General features: G+C 43.2%; 1 protein-coding gene across 5 annotated transcripts in view; it reads left to right on the top strand.

Annotated features, from left to right (window-relative positions):
* Positions 1-19,279, top strand: part of LOC124117231 (cyclic nucleotide-gated cation channel beta-3-like) — a 303,270-nt gene that overhangs the window by 198,027 nt on the left and 85,964 nt on the right. The window contains exon 1 of one of the 5 annotated variants that reach the window (XM_046479013.2): positions 8,371-8,807. The exons of the other annotated variants lie outside the window; for them this stretch is intronic. Within the exon in view, the coding sequence (XP_046334969.1) occupies positions 8,722-8,807 (86 nt within the window). The 5' untranslated portion in view covers positions 8,371-8,721. Of the gene's footprint in view, positions 1-8,370; positions 8,808-19,279 lie in introns of those variants that run through there. 5 annotated transcript variants of the gene reach the window in all.

Genomic DNA, 19,279 nt, shown 5'->3' with positions numbered 1-19,279 from the left:
GAAAATAACATAAGGTGTGGTGTACAAGTGTGTCCATGAATGATGTGATGGTGCTGGTTTTCCTGACCCTCATCACCGAGATTCTGTTTGTTTCCCCTGCTTTTGTGGGTATATACGGTGTTCTGCAGGTGTGTTCTTGAGGCATCAAATATAAATTTATTTATTACTTGTTCTGCAGTATGTCCTTGAGGCGACAAATTTAAATTTATTTATTACTTGTTCTGCAGTGTGTCCTTGAGGCGACAAATATAAATTTATTCATTACTTGTTCTGCAGTGTGTTCTTGAGGCGATGAATATAAATTTATTTATTACTTGTTCTGCAGGTGAGTTCTTGAGGCGACAAATATAAATTTATTTATTACTTGTTCTGCAGTGTGTTTTTGAGGCGATAAATATAAGTTTATTTATTACTTGTTCTGCAGGTGTGTTCTTGAGGCGACAAATATATATTTATTTTTTACTTGTTCTGTAGGTGTGTTCTTGAGGCGACAAATATAAATTTATTTATTTCTTGTTCTGCAGGTGTGTTCTTGAGGCGACAAATATAAATTTATTTATTACTTGTTCTGCAGGTGTGTTCTTGAGGCGACAAATATAAATTTATCTATTACTAGTTCTGCAGTGTGATCTTGAGGCGACAAATATTGATTTATTTATTACCACTTCTGCAGTGTGATCTGGACACAGGGACTAGTTGGGCTTTTTTGCAACCCCTTTTGAGCAATCAACAAACTACATCAGCAAATTTGAACCTCACTGAACCTCCTACCTCCAATCTCAAAAACTTCAAATCTGCTATTGCCTCATCACCCAGCCCTCCAACCCCACCACTGCCTCATCACCCAACCCTCCAGCCCCACCATTGCCTCACTCCAGCCCTCCAACCCCACCATTGCCTCACTCCAGCCCTCCAACGCCACCACTGCCTCATCACCCAACCCTCCAGCCCCACCATTGCCTCACTCCAGCCCTCCAGCCCCACCATTGGTTCACTCCAGCCCTCCAGCCCCACCATTGCCTCACTCCAGCCCTCCAACCCCACCACTGCCTCACTCCAGCCCTCCAACGCCACCACTGCCTCATCACCCAGCCCTCCAACCCCACCACTGCCTCACTCCAGCCCTCCAGCCCCACCATTGCCTCACTCCAGCCCTCCAACCCCACCACTGCCTCACTCCAGCCCTCCAACCCCACCACTGCCTCACTCCAGCCTTCCAACCCCACCTTTGCTTCACTCCAGCCCTCCAACCCCACCACTGCCTCACTCCAGCCCTAAAACCGCACCATTGCCTCACTCCAGCCCTCCAACCCCACCACTGCCTCATTACCCAGCAAACCCCACCACTGCCTCATCACCCAACCCTCCAACCCCACCATTGCCTCACTCCAGCCCTCCAACCCCACCATTGCCTCACTCCAGCCCTTCAGCCCCACCACTGCCTCATCACCAAACCCTCCAGCCCCACCATTGCCTGACTCCAGCCCTCCAGCCCCACCACTGCCTCATCACCCAACCCTCCAGCCCCACCATTGCCTCACTCCAGCCCTCCAGCCCCACCATTGCCTGACTCCAGCCCTCCAGCCCCACCACTGCCTCATCACCCAGCCCTCCAGCCCCACCATTGCCTCACTCCAGGCCTCCAGCCCCACCATTGCATCACTCCAGCCCTCCAGCCCCACCACTGCCTCATCACAGCCCTCCAACCCCACCAATGCCTCATCACCCAACTCTACAATCATATGCTGTTTTTACTGCACAACCCATCCAACCCTCCACCCTCACCATAGCCTCTGACCCTCTGACCCTCAAACCTTCAAACCCTCAAACCTTCAAACCCTACCATTGCCAAACCCTGATCCTCCAACCCTAGTCATTGTGACTGCATAACCCATCCAGCCCTCCACCCTCACCATAGCCTCACCCCCTGATCCTCAAACCCTGAAACCCCACCATTGCCAAATCCTGACCCTCCAACCCAAGTTGTTTTGACTGCACAACCCATCAAGCCCTCACCATAGCCTCACCCTCTGACCCTCAAACCCTCAAACCCTACCATTGCCAAACCCTGACCCTCCGACCCTAGTCATTGTGACTGCACAACCCATCCAGCCCTCCACCCTCACCATAGCCTCACCCTCTGACCCTCAAACCCTCAAACCCTACCATTGCCAAATCCTGACCCTCCAACCCAAGTTGTTTTGACTGCACAACCCATCCATCCCTAACCATAGCCTCACCCCTGACCCTCAAACCCTGACCTTCCGACCCTAGTCATTGTGACTGCACAACCCATCCAGCCCTCCACCCTCACCATAGCCACACCCTCTGATCCTCAAACCCCACCATTGCCAAACCCTGACCCTCCGACCCTAGTCATTGTGACTGCACAACCCATCCAGCCCTCCACCCTCACCATATCCTCACCCTCTGACCCTCAAACCCTACCATTGCCAAACCCTGACCCTCCGACCCTAGTCATTGTGACTGCACAACCCATCCAGCCCTCCACCCTCACCATAGCCACACCCTCTGATCCTCAAACCCCACCATTGCCAAACCCTGACCCTCCGACCCTAGTCATTGTGACTGCACAACCCATCCAGCCCTCCACCCTCACCATAGCCTCACCCCCTGATCCTCAAACCCCACCAATGCCAAACCCTGACCCTCCAACCCTAGTCATTGTGACTGCACAACCCATCCAGCCCTCCAACTCAACCATTGCCTCACACCAACCCCACACTCCAAACCCACCATGGCCTCGCCCCCACCCTCCAACCCCAGCTGTTTTGACAGCACCTCCCCTCCCACCACTCTCCAAACCCACCATGGCCTCGCCCCCACCCTCCAACCCCAGCTGTTTTGACAGCACCTCCCCTCCCACCACTCTCCAAACCCACCATGGCCTCGCCCCCACCCTCTAACCCCAGCTGTTTTGACAGCACCTCCCCTCCCACCACTCTCCAAACCCACCATGGCCTCGCCCCCACCCTCCAATCCCAGCTGTTTTGACAGCACGTCCCCTCCCACCAACTCCTGGCTGTGAGCCTTGATCCTTATCCACCCTGACATTCACACACCTGCCTCTGACAAAGCTAGGACTTGCCTTAATGGCACCAGAAGTCAGGGACATTTAAAGGCTAAACTGTAGGGATCAAGAACATAATATATTAAGAGGAATGCATCAGGGTCGATACAGTGCATCCGGGCAGAATTAAGTGTTTGCAGAAGCAATGTTAAGCTTCGAGGAATAAAAAAATAAATAACAAATATTGCAATTAATTTAAAGTTTATTTTTATCTAAGATTCCAAATGAGGGGTAGGACGAGTTAACTAAAACATTATTAAGGTATTGGAGGTGGTTTGGGGTCACTCTGTGTCATGTCCCCTTTTGACAGTACGACCTGCACATTCTGTACTAGGGGTGACCAGTAGGGCTACTGCACTAATATTGCAAATGTTACTATGATACAAGTGTGATAGTGTTCTGAGCATCTTTAGCTTCCACCATGGCAGAATTTAGGGCTGGGACGAGTCCAAATTTACTACCCGGGTACCCACCCCCCTATTACCCGACCCTACACGGGTACCCACTGTAGGTCTCAGGAGATGTCTCAAAATGTCCGATTGGGAACATTTTTATCATAGCCCTGGCAAAACGTATTTAGACACATGTTTTAAACAATCTGGTCATTCATACACTGAAGTTGAATTAAGTTATATCTTTTTTCAACCATATGAAAAATCAGAAGGAATGGGTGCATAGTCAGAAAGAAATGTGAACATTAGTGACTTGCAGTGTAACCAAAGAGTTCTAGATAATTTTTGTCATTAAACAATATATCACGTGACTAACCACGGGTCCGGGTAGTCCTGTGGGTACCCAGGTCCTACTCAGTACCCACCCAACCCAGGTACCCAAGTTACTCGTCCCAGCCCTAGCAGAATTCCAAACTTCTTTCCACATGGTGTCAAGCCAACGACATCCATTACTTCCTCAAGCATCTGCACCGAGAGCGGTAGATCTTAATGGTTCGATCCCCGGCCACATCACACGAAAAGACGATAATAGATGGTACTTGTTGTTCCCTGCCTGAAACCCAGGATTTGGTGAATAAATCAAGGACTGGTTGGCTCGGAGTCAGTATGCTGTGTCTGAGTGGGGTATCCATGTTAAACTGGCATGGTAACTCTGTGGGCTAGCTCCATGAAGCACAATGTGTCTGAGTATGTTGTCTGTCTCAGTCCTTGAACCATATTGTTTTCCCTCCCACCCTGTCCTTTCTGTAATGCAAAAGCCCTAAATGAAGCAAAACTAAATTGTCTTCATGTCCTGAATCTCCCGTCTCACTGGGGCACCTTTTAATCAAAATTATCATTATTTTCATCAAAATTATTTATTTTCGGAGATTAGGCAGTGGTCTACTGATAGGGGTACCAGGTTAAACTGCAGCATGGTATCTCAGTGGTCTAGCACTATTAACCCTGCATAATTCCAGACAATTACAAGCAGCCTTTACACATTAGTGACTGTAACAGTGTGTCAGAAAACACCATGAAGCCTTTGTTAGTCCATGTCACCCATCACCACCCTGTCAAGATTCACTGTAATACAAGGATGTAAAAACATCCCAATTTCAGCAGGGAGTGGATTTGTAACGGTGTTTCCATACTCTAAGTAATATCATCAGGGTTTGTGGGAAATAGAGATTATTAGCCAAGTGTGTTTCCATATTGTAAATATATTATTAGGAATAAGCATTGTATTATGCGAGCCTTTGGCATGCAGATTAAATATTTTTTAAATTTTCAAATTCAAAGTATTTTGGTGCAGATGATTTTTATACATCAATTTTACTGAGTAAGAAAGTCCATAGCATTACGAAAAAGGAAGTCAAAGGGCACAAAAGCTAGGCATTTCCCACTCCACGGGACAACATTTCACATCTACCAGTGTGCTGAGCAAGCCTTGTGGACACACACAGTCAATATATTTGCAACATCTTCTGGGCATGCAATGGTCCAGTTCAACACAATTATCACATAAGTACGAGTAGAACTCATTGTTGATGTGTGCTACCATGATATATCACTTTACAAATGCTTAATATGTCAAGGGACATGGAGGCACTTCCTGTACGTGATGGCGAGCGTGTTCCCATCAGTGTAACTGTATGGTGAAGGAGTCAGCCCCTTCCACCACATTGCCCCTGACCCACATCTCCCTCCCTCCCCTGTCCCTAGTTACCACAAATCAACTTCATTACCATCTTTATTGAACTTTGTGTGTTTCCGGCCTAATTCTAAGTCCACCCCATGATTACCACTTCATTTCACTGGTCAGAAATGGAAACAGACCAAATGGGTTATTCGTTGTTTGAAAGAGACTGATTTGTAGGAAATATTTAATTTTAGGTGAGGTGGCGTGACATTGGGTTCAAGATTATTGCACTTATATAGTGAATGAATAACATAAGTACCCCACTCAGCCACAAACTGACCACACACTCAGCATCAAACAGACCACACACTCAGCCTCAAAATGACCACACGCTCAGCAACAAAATGACCACACACTCAGCAACAAAATGACCACACACTCAGCCTCAAACTGACCGCACACTCAGCAACAAACTGACCATGCACTCAGCCTCAAGCAGACCACACACTCAGCCTCAAACTGACCACACACTCAGCAACAAACTGACAACACACTCAGCAACAAACTGACCACACACTCAGCCTCAAACAGACCACACACTCAGCCTCAAACTGACCACGCACTCAGCCACAAACTGACCACATGCACAGCCTCAAACAGACCACACACTCAGCAACAAACTGACCACGCACTCAGCCACAAACTGACCACATGCACAGCCTCAAACAGACCACACACTCAGAAATGGAAACAGACCAAATGGGTTATTCGTTGTTTGAAAGAGACTGATTTGTAGGAAATATTTAATTTTAGGTGAGGTGGCGTGACATTGGGTTCAAGATTATTGCACTTATATAGTGAATGAATAACATAAGTACCCGACTCAGCCACAAACTGACCACACACTCAGCATCAAACAGACCACACACTCAGCCTCAAAATGACCACACGCTCAGCAACAAAATGACCACACACTCAGCAACAAAATGACCACACACTCAGCCTCAAACTGACCGCACACTCAGCAACAAACTGACCATGCACTCAGCCTCAAGCAGACCACACACTCAGCCTCAAACTGACCACGCACTCAGCCACAAACTGACCACATGCACAGCCTCAAACAGACCACACACTCAGCAACAAACTGACCACGCACTCAGCCACAAACTGACCACATGCACAGCCTCAAACAGACCACACACTCAGAAATGGAAACAGACCAAATGGGTTATTCGTTGTTTGAAAGAGACTGATTTGTAGGAAATATTTAATTTTAGGTGAGGTGGCGTGACATTGGGTTCAAGATTATTGCACTTATATAGTGAATGAATAACATAAGTACCCCACTCAGCCACAAACTGACCACACACTCAGCATCAAACAGACCACACACTCAGCCTCAAAATGACCACACGCTCAGCAACAAAATGACCACACACTCAGCAACAAAATGACCACACACTCAGCCTCAAACTGACCGCACACTCAGCAACAAACTGACCATGCACTCAGCCTCAAGCAGACCACACACTCAGCCTCAAACTGACCACACACTCAGCAACAAACTGACAACACACTCAGCAACAAACTGACCACACACTCAGCCTCAAACAGACCACACACTCAGCCTCAAACTGACCACGCACTCAGCCACAAACTGACCACATGCACAGCCTCAAACAGACCACACACTCAGCAACAAACTGACCACGCACTCAGCCACAAACTGACCACATGCACAGCCTCAAACAGACCACACACTCAGAAATGGAAACAGACCAAATGGGTTATTCGTTGTTTGAAAGAGACTGATTTGTAGGAAATATTTAATTTTAGGTGAGGTGGCGTGACATTGGGTTCAAGATTATTGCACTTATATAGTGAATGAATAACATAAGTACCCGACTCAGCCACAAACTGACCACACACTCAGCATCAAACAGACCACACACTCAGCCTCAAAATGACCACACGCTCAGCAACAAAATGACCACACACTCAGCAACAAAATGACCACACACTCAGCCTCAAACTGACCGCACACTCAGCAACAAACTGACCATGCACTCAGCCTCAAGCAGACCACACACTCAGCCTCAAACTGACCACATGCACAGCCTCAAACAGACCACACACTCAGCCTCAAACTGACCACACACTCAGCCTCAAACTGACCACACACTCAGCAACAAACTGACCACACATTCATCCATGAACTAACCACACGCTCAGCCGACCAGCCCTTGTTTTATCCCCTTAATTCCAGGCAGTGTAACAACAAGTACCATCTTCTAACATCTTTTGGTATGTCCTTGATTTCCTTCACCCAAAGTGTCATCAGCCCCATTCACAGGCGCCAAACTTCAGCAAGGTGATAAGGCAGACTTTTTTCCTTTTTGGGGATGTAAGGATTTATGTAGTGAAATATTTGGTTGGCTGGTACCAGTATGTAAGAAAACAATGCATTATACAGGATTTTTTTTTGATTATCATAAAGTTGGATTTGGGTAGAAATTCTTGTAGTTGTTATTCTTTCTTTTTTTCACATCTTTTGGTATGACATGGCTGGGGATCGAACCCCGGACCTTCCGCTCTCCGGGCGGATGTTCTACCACTAGACCACAGAGGCGGTCGGTCTCCTTTGGTAGAAGAAATGCACTGAACATTTATTTGAAAACTTTTCACGAGAGAGGGGCTTGCCACCCTATGTTCTAGTGTACATTGAGAGGATACAATCTGCATGAAATACACTAAGAAAATGTGTCAAAACTATGTATGATCTTATCTCTGGATTCTTTCAGCCATAATGGTTCTGCCTTCTCATGTCATGTTCAGTCTTTTTAACCTATCACAAATCTGTCACTTCTGTCAAACTTTCATCCTTTGACTTCATGAATTTAGAGAGATTGTCTCTATTTTACCCTAGGTTTGGGTCTCCGTGAAGTGTTTGTTTTACCTTTAAAAAGGCCACGAGAAAATGATTACTTCACATCAAACCCATTGTCAGGACAGGCAGTGGAAAAGAATGGGACATATACAAAAGAAATTTAAACTGATCGTATTTAAATGTGGTATATATAGCTCAACCAAAGGACTTAATGACTTGCATTTGTCTTTGTGTGGAACTATTGATCATACCTGTGTTTGATGGCTATAACTCAATTCCTGACAGTTATTGACTGCCGGACTTGAAACATTGATGTGTTTTCATCTTCCCCTTGCTTCTCTGGTGTTTACATACCTTTCTGTGCATGGCCTGGTGTAAGGAGAGCCATATGATCTGGCTAGAGACCTTTCCAATAGTATGAACCATGCCAGCTAAACACTGGTGTGCAAGTTGCGAGTGCGCCTGATGTTACACAATGCGTGTTGTCGTTCTACAGCTACTCATGGCTTTCTTGACATTTCTGTGTGGACAAGTTCCGTGGTTGCCATGTTGTCAGGTGGGCTCTCCGCCGCCAGTCTGTATGGACAATATTTTTATATATTGCTGACATTTTCAGGATTGAGCTGTAGCGGCCAGACTTAAATGAAAGTGAGCTTAATGATTAATAATGTCTTTGAAAAGCTCGTGGATAACAGAATGTGTTTCATCTACCGCCTCTCTTACACAGAAAATAATATCTAGGATATCAAGTGGGTAAGTTCGAAGTCATGTCTTGTTATTCCTGTCTATAATTGTGCACCTCTGCCTGTCTCTCAATACCAGCGGTATGATGAAGAGAGAAGTATGTATTGAAGGCAGACAGCTCATTATTGTACAAGCTTGGTGATGTCTGTAGTCAGGTTATTACCATGTCTAAAATAGGGATTTTTAACATCTAGATGATGTAATCTAATTTTCCAATTAAAATGGCAAGAGGTTAGTGTGAATTCTGGAGAAGAGCTGGGTGTAAATTTCTACCCCTAAAATTAACAGTATACGATATTGACCCATAGGGAAATCACTCACCATGTTAATAGTTTTGAATAATTAATGTTATTTTGACCACATGTGGATGAACATTCATCTATAAGAAAGATAATTACTATATGTAATTCATTGTGGATGGTATAATTCTGCTAAATGATCATCACAGAGAATAAACATCCTGATCCATCCAGCCTTTCACTGTATTTGTTTTGTTTTGTTTTTATATGTTTTTACCTTTTCATTTTTTCCTTTGAGAAACTTTAAGGGCTGTAATGATACACGGTGTTGGTCAACGCAGTTTTCTTGCTTGCGAGGTCATAATATGATACACAATACATGAAAGCTCACTTGGCATGTCAGGGAAACATTTCCACAATCAAAGGAAATGATTACCGGTAGTAGCCCATCTGAAACTATTTAGAAGATTTAGTTAATAGGATAGTGGATTGGGTGAGACCTCTTGTACATACAATATGTACATAAAATAGCATTTTGTGCTATATATACTTGTATTGTCTTGTATAGATACATGATATATCGATACGATACATGTATCAAGGCACAATATTGTGGTACACCAAATATTTGGTGTGTCTTTTTTCCATAGAATATTTATCATATGAATGTGTGTTCTTAATCCCTTACTCATGTGAAGAACTATTGCATGAAGTTAAAATTGTTATTATAGCCCAGTTACGAAGTACATCGGGGGTATATAGCATTCCGTCTGTCCGTCCTTCCGTCCGAGCTTTTGGACGGCCCATAACTTTTTAACCATGAACCCTAGCTTCACCAAACTTGCTACACACATTTACCACAATGAGTACTTGTGCCTTTTGCTAGTTTGAATATTCTGAATTTTTTAATTTTTGCAGTTTCCATAGAAACATCAGAAACTTAAACTTTTAGGGTGGGTGTTTTGTACGGCCCATATCTTTTTAACCATGCACCCTAGCTTCACCAAACGTGCTACACCCATTTACCACAATGAGTACTTGTGCCTTTTGCTAGTTTCAAGATTCTGAATTTTTTAATTTTTGCTGTTTCCATGGACACATTAAGAAACATCAAGAATATATGTTGTGCTAAGCATTGATTATCCCACACTAGATTGAAATATATTTGCAAAAACATGTGTTCATTTCAAACATAATGCATCCTCATGGGGTTGCAAAGGAAAGGGCAGTTCCTCTGATTTAAAGCAACAGGTATATTTCATTAATTAACAAACTATTTACTATTTGTTGTTGACCAGCGGGGATAACGGGGGTATGTGAGCTTTGCTCACATCTTTCTTGTTCATTATGTAATTTGTTTATCAAATTGTATTTATTGCTTCTATTTCCTGTTCTCTTTTTATGCCTGATTTGAATTGAATTTTCTTGTCAATGGGAAATTTAGAAATGCTTTACCATTTCATTGCTGAGGTGATGCCATATAGCGCTGCCTCTCACATCATTTGTCTTGAGACCCACTAACTATTGATTTGGATAACATGATGAATGAGCCAGCTTGATTTATCAGCAACATGTATAATTTATCAATTGTTACGAAGAGGTTTCCAAATTAAAATGCAAAGGGTATTATAACTGCAACAATGAAGGTTCAGAATTTGTCACTGCCAAGTGTCTTGAAACAGGCCTGTCTCTGTTCTTGAATACAGAATAGTGTTGGAAACAGGCAGGAATTTGGTATCCCATCTACACTTGGCAAGTAGAGAAGATGCAAGTCAGGTCATAAAAGCCCTCTCATATAGGTACATCTAGCATGCCATAATGGTCCTATCCCGAAACTTCTCAAACGATCAAGCCTGCCATGGTCGTCAACAACCATCACAGGCAATAACTCCAATTTACTTGCCGCCGATTTCTGTCGCTAAAGCCTCACCAAGACAGCACGCAACAATTTGACCAGCACTGCAATGTTAGGCTTCCACTAACAGTCCAAACAATAAACAATCTCTACTGCCACAAAACACAACCACAACAGCAGTGTAGTTTGTGGCTGAATGAGTGGTCAGTTCATGATGAGTGTGTGGTCAGTTTGTGGCTGAGTGTGTGGTCAGTTTGTTGATCAGTTCATGGCTAAGTGTGTGTTCAGTTTGTTGGTCAGTTCATGGCTGAGTGTGTGTTCAGTTTGTTGGTCAGTTCATGGCTAAGTGTGTGTTCAGTTTGTTGGTCAGTTCATGGCTGAGTGTGTGTTCAGTTTGTTGGTCAGTTCATGGCTGAGTGTGTGGTCAGTTTGTTGATCAGTTCATGGCTAAGTGTGTGTTCAGTTTGTTGGTCAGTTCATGGCTGAGTGTGTGGTCAGTTCATGATGAGTGTGTGATCAGTTTGAGGCTGAGTGTGTGGTCAGTTTGAGGCTGAGTGTTTGATCAGTTTGTTGCTGAGTGTGTGGTCAGTTTGTTGCTGAGTGTGTGGTCAGTTTGAGGCTGAGTGTGTGGTCAGTTTGAGGCTGAGTGTTTGATCAGTTTGTTGCTGAGTGTGTGGTCAGTTTGTTGCTGAGTGTGTGGTCAGTTTGTTGCTGAGTGTGTGGTCAGTTTGAGGCTGAGTGTTTGATCAGTTTGTTGCTGAGTGTGTGGTCAGTTTGTTGCTGAGTGTGTGGTCAGTTTGTTGCTGAGTGTGTGGTCAGTTTGTGGTTGAGTGTGTGGTCAGTTTGTGGCTGAGTGTGTGGTCAGTTTGTTGGTCAGTTCATGATGAGTGTGTGGTCAGTTCATGATGAGTGTGTGATCAGTTTGAGGCTGAGTGTGTGGTCAGTTCATAATGAGTGTTTGATCAGTTTGTTGCTGAGTGTGTGGTCAGTTTGTTGGTCAGTTCATGGCTGAGTGTGTGGTCAGTTCATGATGAGTGTTTGATCAGTTTGTTGCTGAGTGTGTGGTCAGTTTGTTGCTGAGTGTGTGGTCAGTTTGTTGCTGAGTGTGTGGTCAGTTTGTGGTTGAGTGTGTGGTCAGTTTGTGGCTGAGTGTGTGGTCAGTTTGTTGGTCAGTTCATGATGAGTGTGTGGTCAGTTCATGATGAGTGTGTGATCAGTTTGAGGCTGAGTGTGTGGTCAGTTCATAATGAGTGTTTGATCAGTTTGTTGCTGAGTGTGTGGTCAGTTTGTTGGTCAGTTCATGGCTGAGTGTGTGGTCAGTTTGTGGCTGAGTGTGTGGTCAGTTTGTTGCTGAGTGTGTGGTCAGTTCATGGATGAGTGTGTGGTCAGTGTGTGGATGAGTGTGTGGTCAGTTCATGGATGAGTGTGTGGTCAGTTCATGGCTGAGTGTGTGGTCAGTTTGTGGATGAGTGTGTGGTCAGTGTGTGGATGAATGTGTGGTCAGTGTGTGGATGAGTGTGTGGTCAGTTCATGGATGAGTGTGTTATCTTTGGATGAGTGTGTGGTCAGTTTGTGGCTGAGTGTGTGGTCAGTTCATGGATGAGTGTGTGGTCTGTTCATGGATGAGTGTGTGGTCTGTTCATGGATGAGTGTGATCTTTGGATGAGTGTACGGTCTGTGGCTGAGTGTGTGGTCAGTTTGTTGCTGAGTGTGTGGTCAGTTCATGATGAGTGTGTGGTCAGTTTGTGGCTGAATGTGTGATCAGTTTGTGCCTGAGTGTGTGGTCAGTTCATGATGAGTGTGTGGTCAGTTCATGATGAATGTGTGGTCAGTTTGTGGCTGAGTGTGTGGTCAGTTCATGATGAGTGTGTGGTCAGTTCATGATAAATGTTTGGTCAGTTTGTGGCAGAGTGTGTGGTCAGTTCATGATGAGTGTGTGGTCAGTTCATGGATGAATATGTGGTCACATTCATGGATGAGTCTGTGGGTCAGTGTGTGGTCAGTTCATGGCTCAGTGTGTGGTCAGTTTGTGGCTGAGTGTGTGATCAGTTTGTTGCTGAGTGTGTGGTCAGTTCATGGATGAGTGTGTGGTCAGTTTGTTGCTGAGTGTGTGGTCATTTCTTTGTTGAGTGTGTGGTCAGTTTGTGGCTGAGAGTGTGTCTGTGGATGAGTGATTGGTCAGCTCATGGATGAGTGTGTGCTCAGTTAGTGTGAAGAAACAGGAGCTGCATAAAGTCTGCATTCATATTTTTATTTTTCAAATAAGGAGTTTTTCGGAACTAATCTCAGGACACATACTTCTAAACTGAAGTTTAAAAACTTGAGTTGATGGTGTATTGGTGACACTAAGTACTTCAGAGGAGGCAGATTGTGTGAGGTGTGTATGCAGCTGCAGATAGCTTTGAGGCGCAGGTATTTATGGTTTGCCGTGACAGCCTCTTGTCAGCCAGATGATGATGACTGGGAAGACTGATTGTTTTCACTTTAAGCGACATGAGATATCCACAGTGGGTCTTTCGTGTCCCGATTATCAATTTGCTGGAGAGATCAACCTGTAGGGAGAAGATATGTCAATTAGGGAGGATGCATGAGGGGGAAGATTCATCACTGGAGGCAGGATTCATCACAGGAGTTGGATTCAGTGCAGGAGGAGGATTCAGCACAGGAGGCGGGATTCAGCACAGGAGGCGGGATTCAGCACAGGAGGGAGGATTCAGCACAGGAGGCAGGATTCAGCACAGGAGGCAGGATTCAGCACAGAAGGATTCAGCACAAAAGTAGGATACATCACAGAATTAGGATTCAGCACAGGAGGAGGATTCAGCACAGGAGGATTCAGCCCAGAAGTAGGATTCTGCACAGGAGGAGGATTCATCACAGTTGGAATCAGCACAGAAGTAGGATTCATCACAGGAGGCAGGATTCAGCACAGAAGTAGAATTCATCACAGGAGGCAGGATTCATCACAGGAGGCAGGATTCAGCACAGAAGTAGGATTCAGCACAGAAGTACGATTCAGCACAGTTGGAACCAGCACAGAAGTACGATTCAGCACATATGGCAGGATTCAGCACAGAAGAAGGATTCAGCACAGTTGGAATCAGCACAGAAGTAGGATTCATCACAGGAGGCAGGATTTAGCACAGAAGTAGGATTCAGCACAGGAGGTGGGATTCAGCACAGAAGTAGGATTCAGCACAGGAGGAGAATTCAGAACAGGAGGGGCATTCAGCACAGAAGTAGGATTCACTGTAAGAGGGAGGATTCTTCCCAACTCCAGTTACCTCACTGACATGAAATGATGTATGCCGATTACAAATAGGATGTTTCCATATCAGTAATGTAACATGCTAAACAAGACAACTTGCACACCATGCAGAGTCCTACCTTTGATCTTTCTTGTTTGTAACATAACATCAGTGAACCTATTCTGTCATGTGCATGTTGATCATTATAACCTTCAGCCAAGTAGCATCAGATGAACTGGAAATAGTTTTCAAGAGAGCAGTATTAAGCTTGTAAAAGTTTGAAATAGTTTTGGGGAAGTAGCATGTAGAATTCCCAATTGAAGGTATTGAAGAAGTAGCATGCCTCTTGGCAAGTAGCTCAGATTCTTACTATGAGTTGATGAGAGTTGCAGCAATTGTGAGGAGCGGGAAGCTATTGGCAAGGAAGATGGTGGAGTTTTGTTATACTTAAGTCCATGAAGCAAGGAGGCTTCAGAATTTGGCCAGTGAATGATTGCCATCTTGTGCCTCCAGTGAAGGATGTCAGTCATGCAACAGGATGTTTCCACGGTGATAAGGATGGATAATAGTGCAGGAAGTGTGTGAAGGTTATTTGCAGGATAGTATCAGAGAAAGGTTTAAGTCTCCAAGAAGTTTATTCAGATATGGTCTGATAGTTGATCTGATCTTTGTGGTTTGATGTCACTGCTGTGGAAGTCCTTGTTGACCTTGGTTGACCTTGTAATGGCACAGTTGGCAGTTAGACCACTGTGTTTCCACACATGACTGGTGCTACTGACAAGGTAGGGACATTCATATTCAATTGCTTGGTTTACGGATCCAACAACCCTAAGGGTTTGGGTGAAAATATAAAAAATTCCTTGCCTGAGAAGGCAAGTGGTACATGCTGAATTGTTTGCTCAAATACTATTCATATGTTCACCACTACTGCCAACAGAAGCTGGCTTTGTCAGAGTGGAAACACTATGTAACTGAATATATAACATTCCTGTCCCATTTTACAACAATGCTGTAGGATAAGGGGCAGATATTTTATTGGAAACAATATTTTTTTAATCAACTGTCCGAAGACATACAATTAGCCTTGTGGGGATGCCTGGTTAGATTTGGTTCCCAGCTATGAATGCTGGTTTAAGAGGCGACTTTATAGATCGGGTGGTCAGGCTCGCTGACTTGCACATCATCGTACGTGGATTGTTGCTCACAATATCAATCATTGATTGTCAGGTCGAAACCTGATTATTTCCAGACCGCCGTCATATAGCTGGCATATTGATGAATGCGGCATAAAACAAACATACAATTATTTTTTATGTAAGGAGGAGCTAATAATAAACAATAACATATTTTTTTTCAAAACATTCATCATGTCCAATGAGTTCAATTATTTTTTATGTAGCTAAGGACAAATCTTGTGTTTCTCTGAACTGTACAATAGAATGATGATCACTAATCACCAGTAAGTCAAGATGTCATTCTGTACCTTTATAATTACTAGTTTATGATAAGATATTATTTCTTCAAGTCTCAAAGCTAGAAATGTCTCACTAGACAGACAGGATAGATTAGTAGATTGCCTAAAGTATCACTTCTCCCATGATAGTGATAATAGGCCAATTCTACACCAAAAGACTCATGCTCAAAGCACTTTACATTACCGGGGCATTATCTCAATGTGAGATTGCATTTTCAACTTCCTTGAGAGTATACAATGAGCAGGCAAGCCATGATATATGTGTAGGTATTGGCATAGAGTGAGCACTACTGGTGTATGGTCAACCACTGGTACAATAGCTTTCTTGTTTCACGAAGTGATCGTAGCGTTTCGACTGTCGTAGCTCCCATGTTACATAGACTTATGACAGTTGTTGTGCTATGATCGCTTTGTGAAAGGGCCCAGAAGTTTAATGAGGGACGATTATTCTCAATTGTATGGTGCCCAGTCTTAGTCTAGACATTGTAAGTCGTGCCCTGTGTGAAACTGCGACATTGTCATTGTGTTATTAGGGTGATCATTAACTGCTAGATTGATGTACATCATAAAACCCGAGTTTGGCTGGATGAACACCTGGTGTCAGCACTGATTTTCAGGGGTCCATTCATATAATTTTCACTTCTATTTTGTCTTTAGCACCCAATGGAATCTTTTGCATCTGATAATCGAAACTGGTTATTCTCTTATGTAATGTTTTATTTTTATGCTATAGCCATGGTTATTATGGTTAACATCATGCATTTTAAAATTAGTTCATGGGTTTAAAAAATATTTTTCTATATTGTCAAACATTTTGTATCTGTGTACAGAGCACAGGTCACAAATCAGGTGAAGTAATGCAATGTTGGTCGCAGAGAGTAGGAGGATTGGTGGCCGTGTTCTGCAGTTTGACTTCTCAGCCCTCCGAGTCTTTGTTCGATATGGGGGCACGGGTGGCCCAGTCGCCCAAGGCGCCGCGATTCGCTGTGCAGAGTTGCGTCCCTTGGGCACGCCAGAAACCTATGATTGTGGGTTCGAATCCCGGTTCGCCCCAATTATGTTTGTAGGTTTGTCAGCACCATACCCGTGCTCGTGGGTTTCACCGAAGTGGTAAACGTCTGAGACCTGCATCACTTCGGGCTTTCCTCCCACATTAAGCTGACACGCCGCGATATAACTGGAATATTGTTAAAAGCGGCGTTAAACCAAACTCACTCACTCACTCACTTTGTTCGATATATGTCTCTGTTCACCCAGCATTGAATGAGTACCTAGTAGGATGAGATGGTAATGCTACATTTAACATTCTAGCGCCGCACTGGCTGCTTGTCTTGTATACTCCCCAGGGAGCCAAAAATGAAAATCAAGTGCACACTGATCCATTGACCGGTGTAATAATGGCGTGAGTTTTGCACTAGATATATTATTATGATTATTATTATTATTAATCAACTCAAACTCAAAACCTCTGATTTCCATGGATAAAAGTCTTAAGTATATATTGTTTTTCATACACAGTGTATAGAAACAGTGGCCACTACGTCATCAAGACCGTATCGGATAACAAATCACGAAATGAGATTGGAACAATGACTTGTCAGTAGGCTATCAAATGACCAGACATCTCTATCTGTCATCCAAGCGATGCATTCTTGTGGCAACAATGGTTGATAAGCGTTTCAGGTTCCTCTTCAGGGAGCTTGTACCAGTGCCAGGCAGTAATTACTGGCCTGCATGGTGGCTTCATGTTGCCAGGATTAGCATCGCTACCCAACAATGTGTATCAAGTAGCGCAGGATTTTGTAAATATGATTTGAGAAAAGCAATATGTATCTGACTAATTTGGGTACATTTACATGGATATTGGAAATAGTAGAGGATAATGTCTGTCCTTTTAACAGAAAACCCTTTTTCCCTGTTCTTAATGTGTTTGCTAATGTTCGTCCTCCCTACAAATAGTGTTATGCCGTACATAATGTTGTTTGGTAATGTTCGTCCTCCCTACAAATAGTGTTATGCCGTACATAATGTTGTTTGGTAATGTTCATCCTCCCTACAAATAGTGTTATGCCGTACATAATGTTGTTTGGTAATGTTTGTCCTCCCTACAAATAGTGTTATGCCGTACATAATGTTGTTTGGTAATGTTCGTCCTCCCTACAAATAGTGTTATGCCGTACATAATGTTGTTTGGTAATGTTCGCCCTCCCTACAAATAGTGTTATGCCGTACATAATGTTGTTTGTAATGTTTGTCCTCCCTACAAATAGTGTTATGCTGTACATAATGTTGTTTGCTAATGTTTGTCCTCCCTACAAATAGTGTTATGCCGTACATAATGTTGTTTGTAATGTTCGTCCTCCCTATAAAATAGTGTTATGCCGTACATAATGTTGTTTGTAATGTTTGTCCTCCCTACAAATAGTGTTATGCCGTACATAATGTTGTTTGTAATGTTTGTCCTCCCTACAAATAGTGTTATGCCATACATAATGTTGTTTGTAATGTTTGTCCTCCCTACAATAAGTGTTATGCTGTACAAAATTGTTGTTTGTAATGTTCGTCCTCCCTACAAATAGTGTTATGCCGTACATAATGTTGTATGTAATGTTTGTCCTCCCTACAATAAGTGTTATGCTGTACATAATGTTGTTTGTAATGTTCGTCCTCCCTACAAATAGTGTTTTAAAGTAGACACACTTTATTGATAACAACTCCTTTATTTACTGTTTCGGAATAGATCCTTATACCGTTGTCAAGCAAGACTGAAGTTGTTATCCATAAATTGTGTCTACTTTGTCATCCGTCAACCTCTAAGTAATCCCTGTCAAACAATTCAAATAATATTATTCTGTTCATAATGTTCTTTATAGTATACAGTGATGTGACATTAATAATTACACACTAACATTTAGCGATCTTTTGTACTTTGTTCCAATTCTGTACAAAATGGCAGAGCTTGTTTGTAGGACAATGCGGATCTTCCTCCTGTGGTAATAATGAACTTATTTTTGTCTCTGTCAAGAAGTCATCAGCATGAGTCAAAGATTTGTTTAACCAAAAATAGCTCCTTCATCATGTTCTAATCTCAGGCACCTTTCTTCTGATACATGTTATTGGAAATATATTTAGGAACTGACATTCTATGTTGTTTACTTTGCATCCAGTCCTTTGCATTTTATTTGGTTTAATCAAAGATTTTTGCTACCATTTTGATTATTGTTATTTTCCACCTTGGATATTGAATCTCTTTTCATTTCTTATTTTAGGTTTTGTTTTTTGGTGTAGAGATTTATGACAACAATTTTTATCTCCTTTCTCATTGAATGTTTTTCAGGTACAAATATTAACATGGCAACTTACCATGAATTGTAAATAACATTTTGGCTACATGTGGACATCTTGTAATTGGCATTGGGGTATCAAACAGGTTTGGAAGTCGAGTAATTTCCTGTTTGTTTAGCTGTTTCATTGTGCATTTTTACTACATTGAAGAAAAGCATTTTTATTCCAAACAGTTTCAATCTATTCAAATCTAGAATTGTTTTTCATGGTTTCCAACTGTTGGTGATTTGCATTTATCCAAACCTCATACAGATTACCCATGGACTACACAATCCAGAGCAATTCAAAGCACTTAATTTCAATCCAACGTTATTACATAA

This window comes from Haliotis rufescens, unplaced genomic scaffold (assembly GCF_023055435.1).
Source record: "Haliotis rufescens isolate VD_foot unplaced genomic scaffold, xgHalRufe1.0.p SCAF_17, whole genome shotgun sequence".
NCBI classification, from domain to species: domain Eukaryota; kingdom Metazoa; phylum Mollusca; class Gastropoda; order Lepetellida; family Haliotidae; genus Haliotis; species Haliotis rufescens.
The sequence above is the reverse complement of the archived record's forward strand: the minus strand, read 5'-3'. Positions and strand labels throughout refer to the sequence as shown.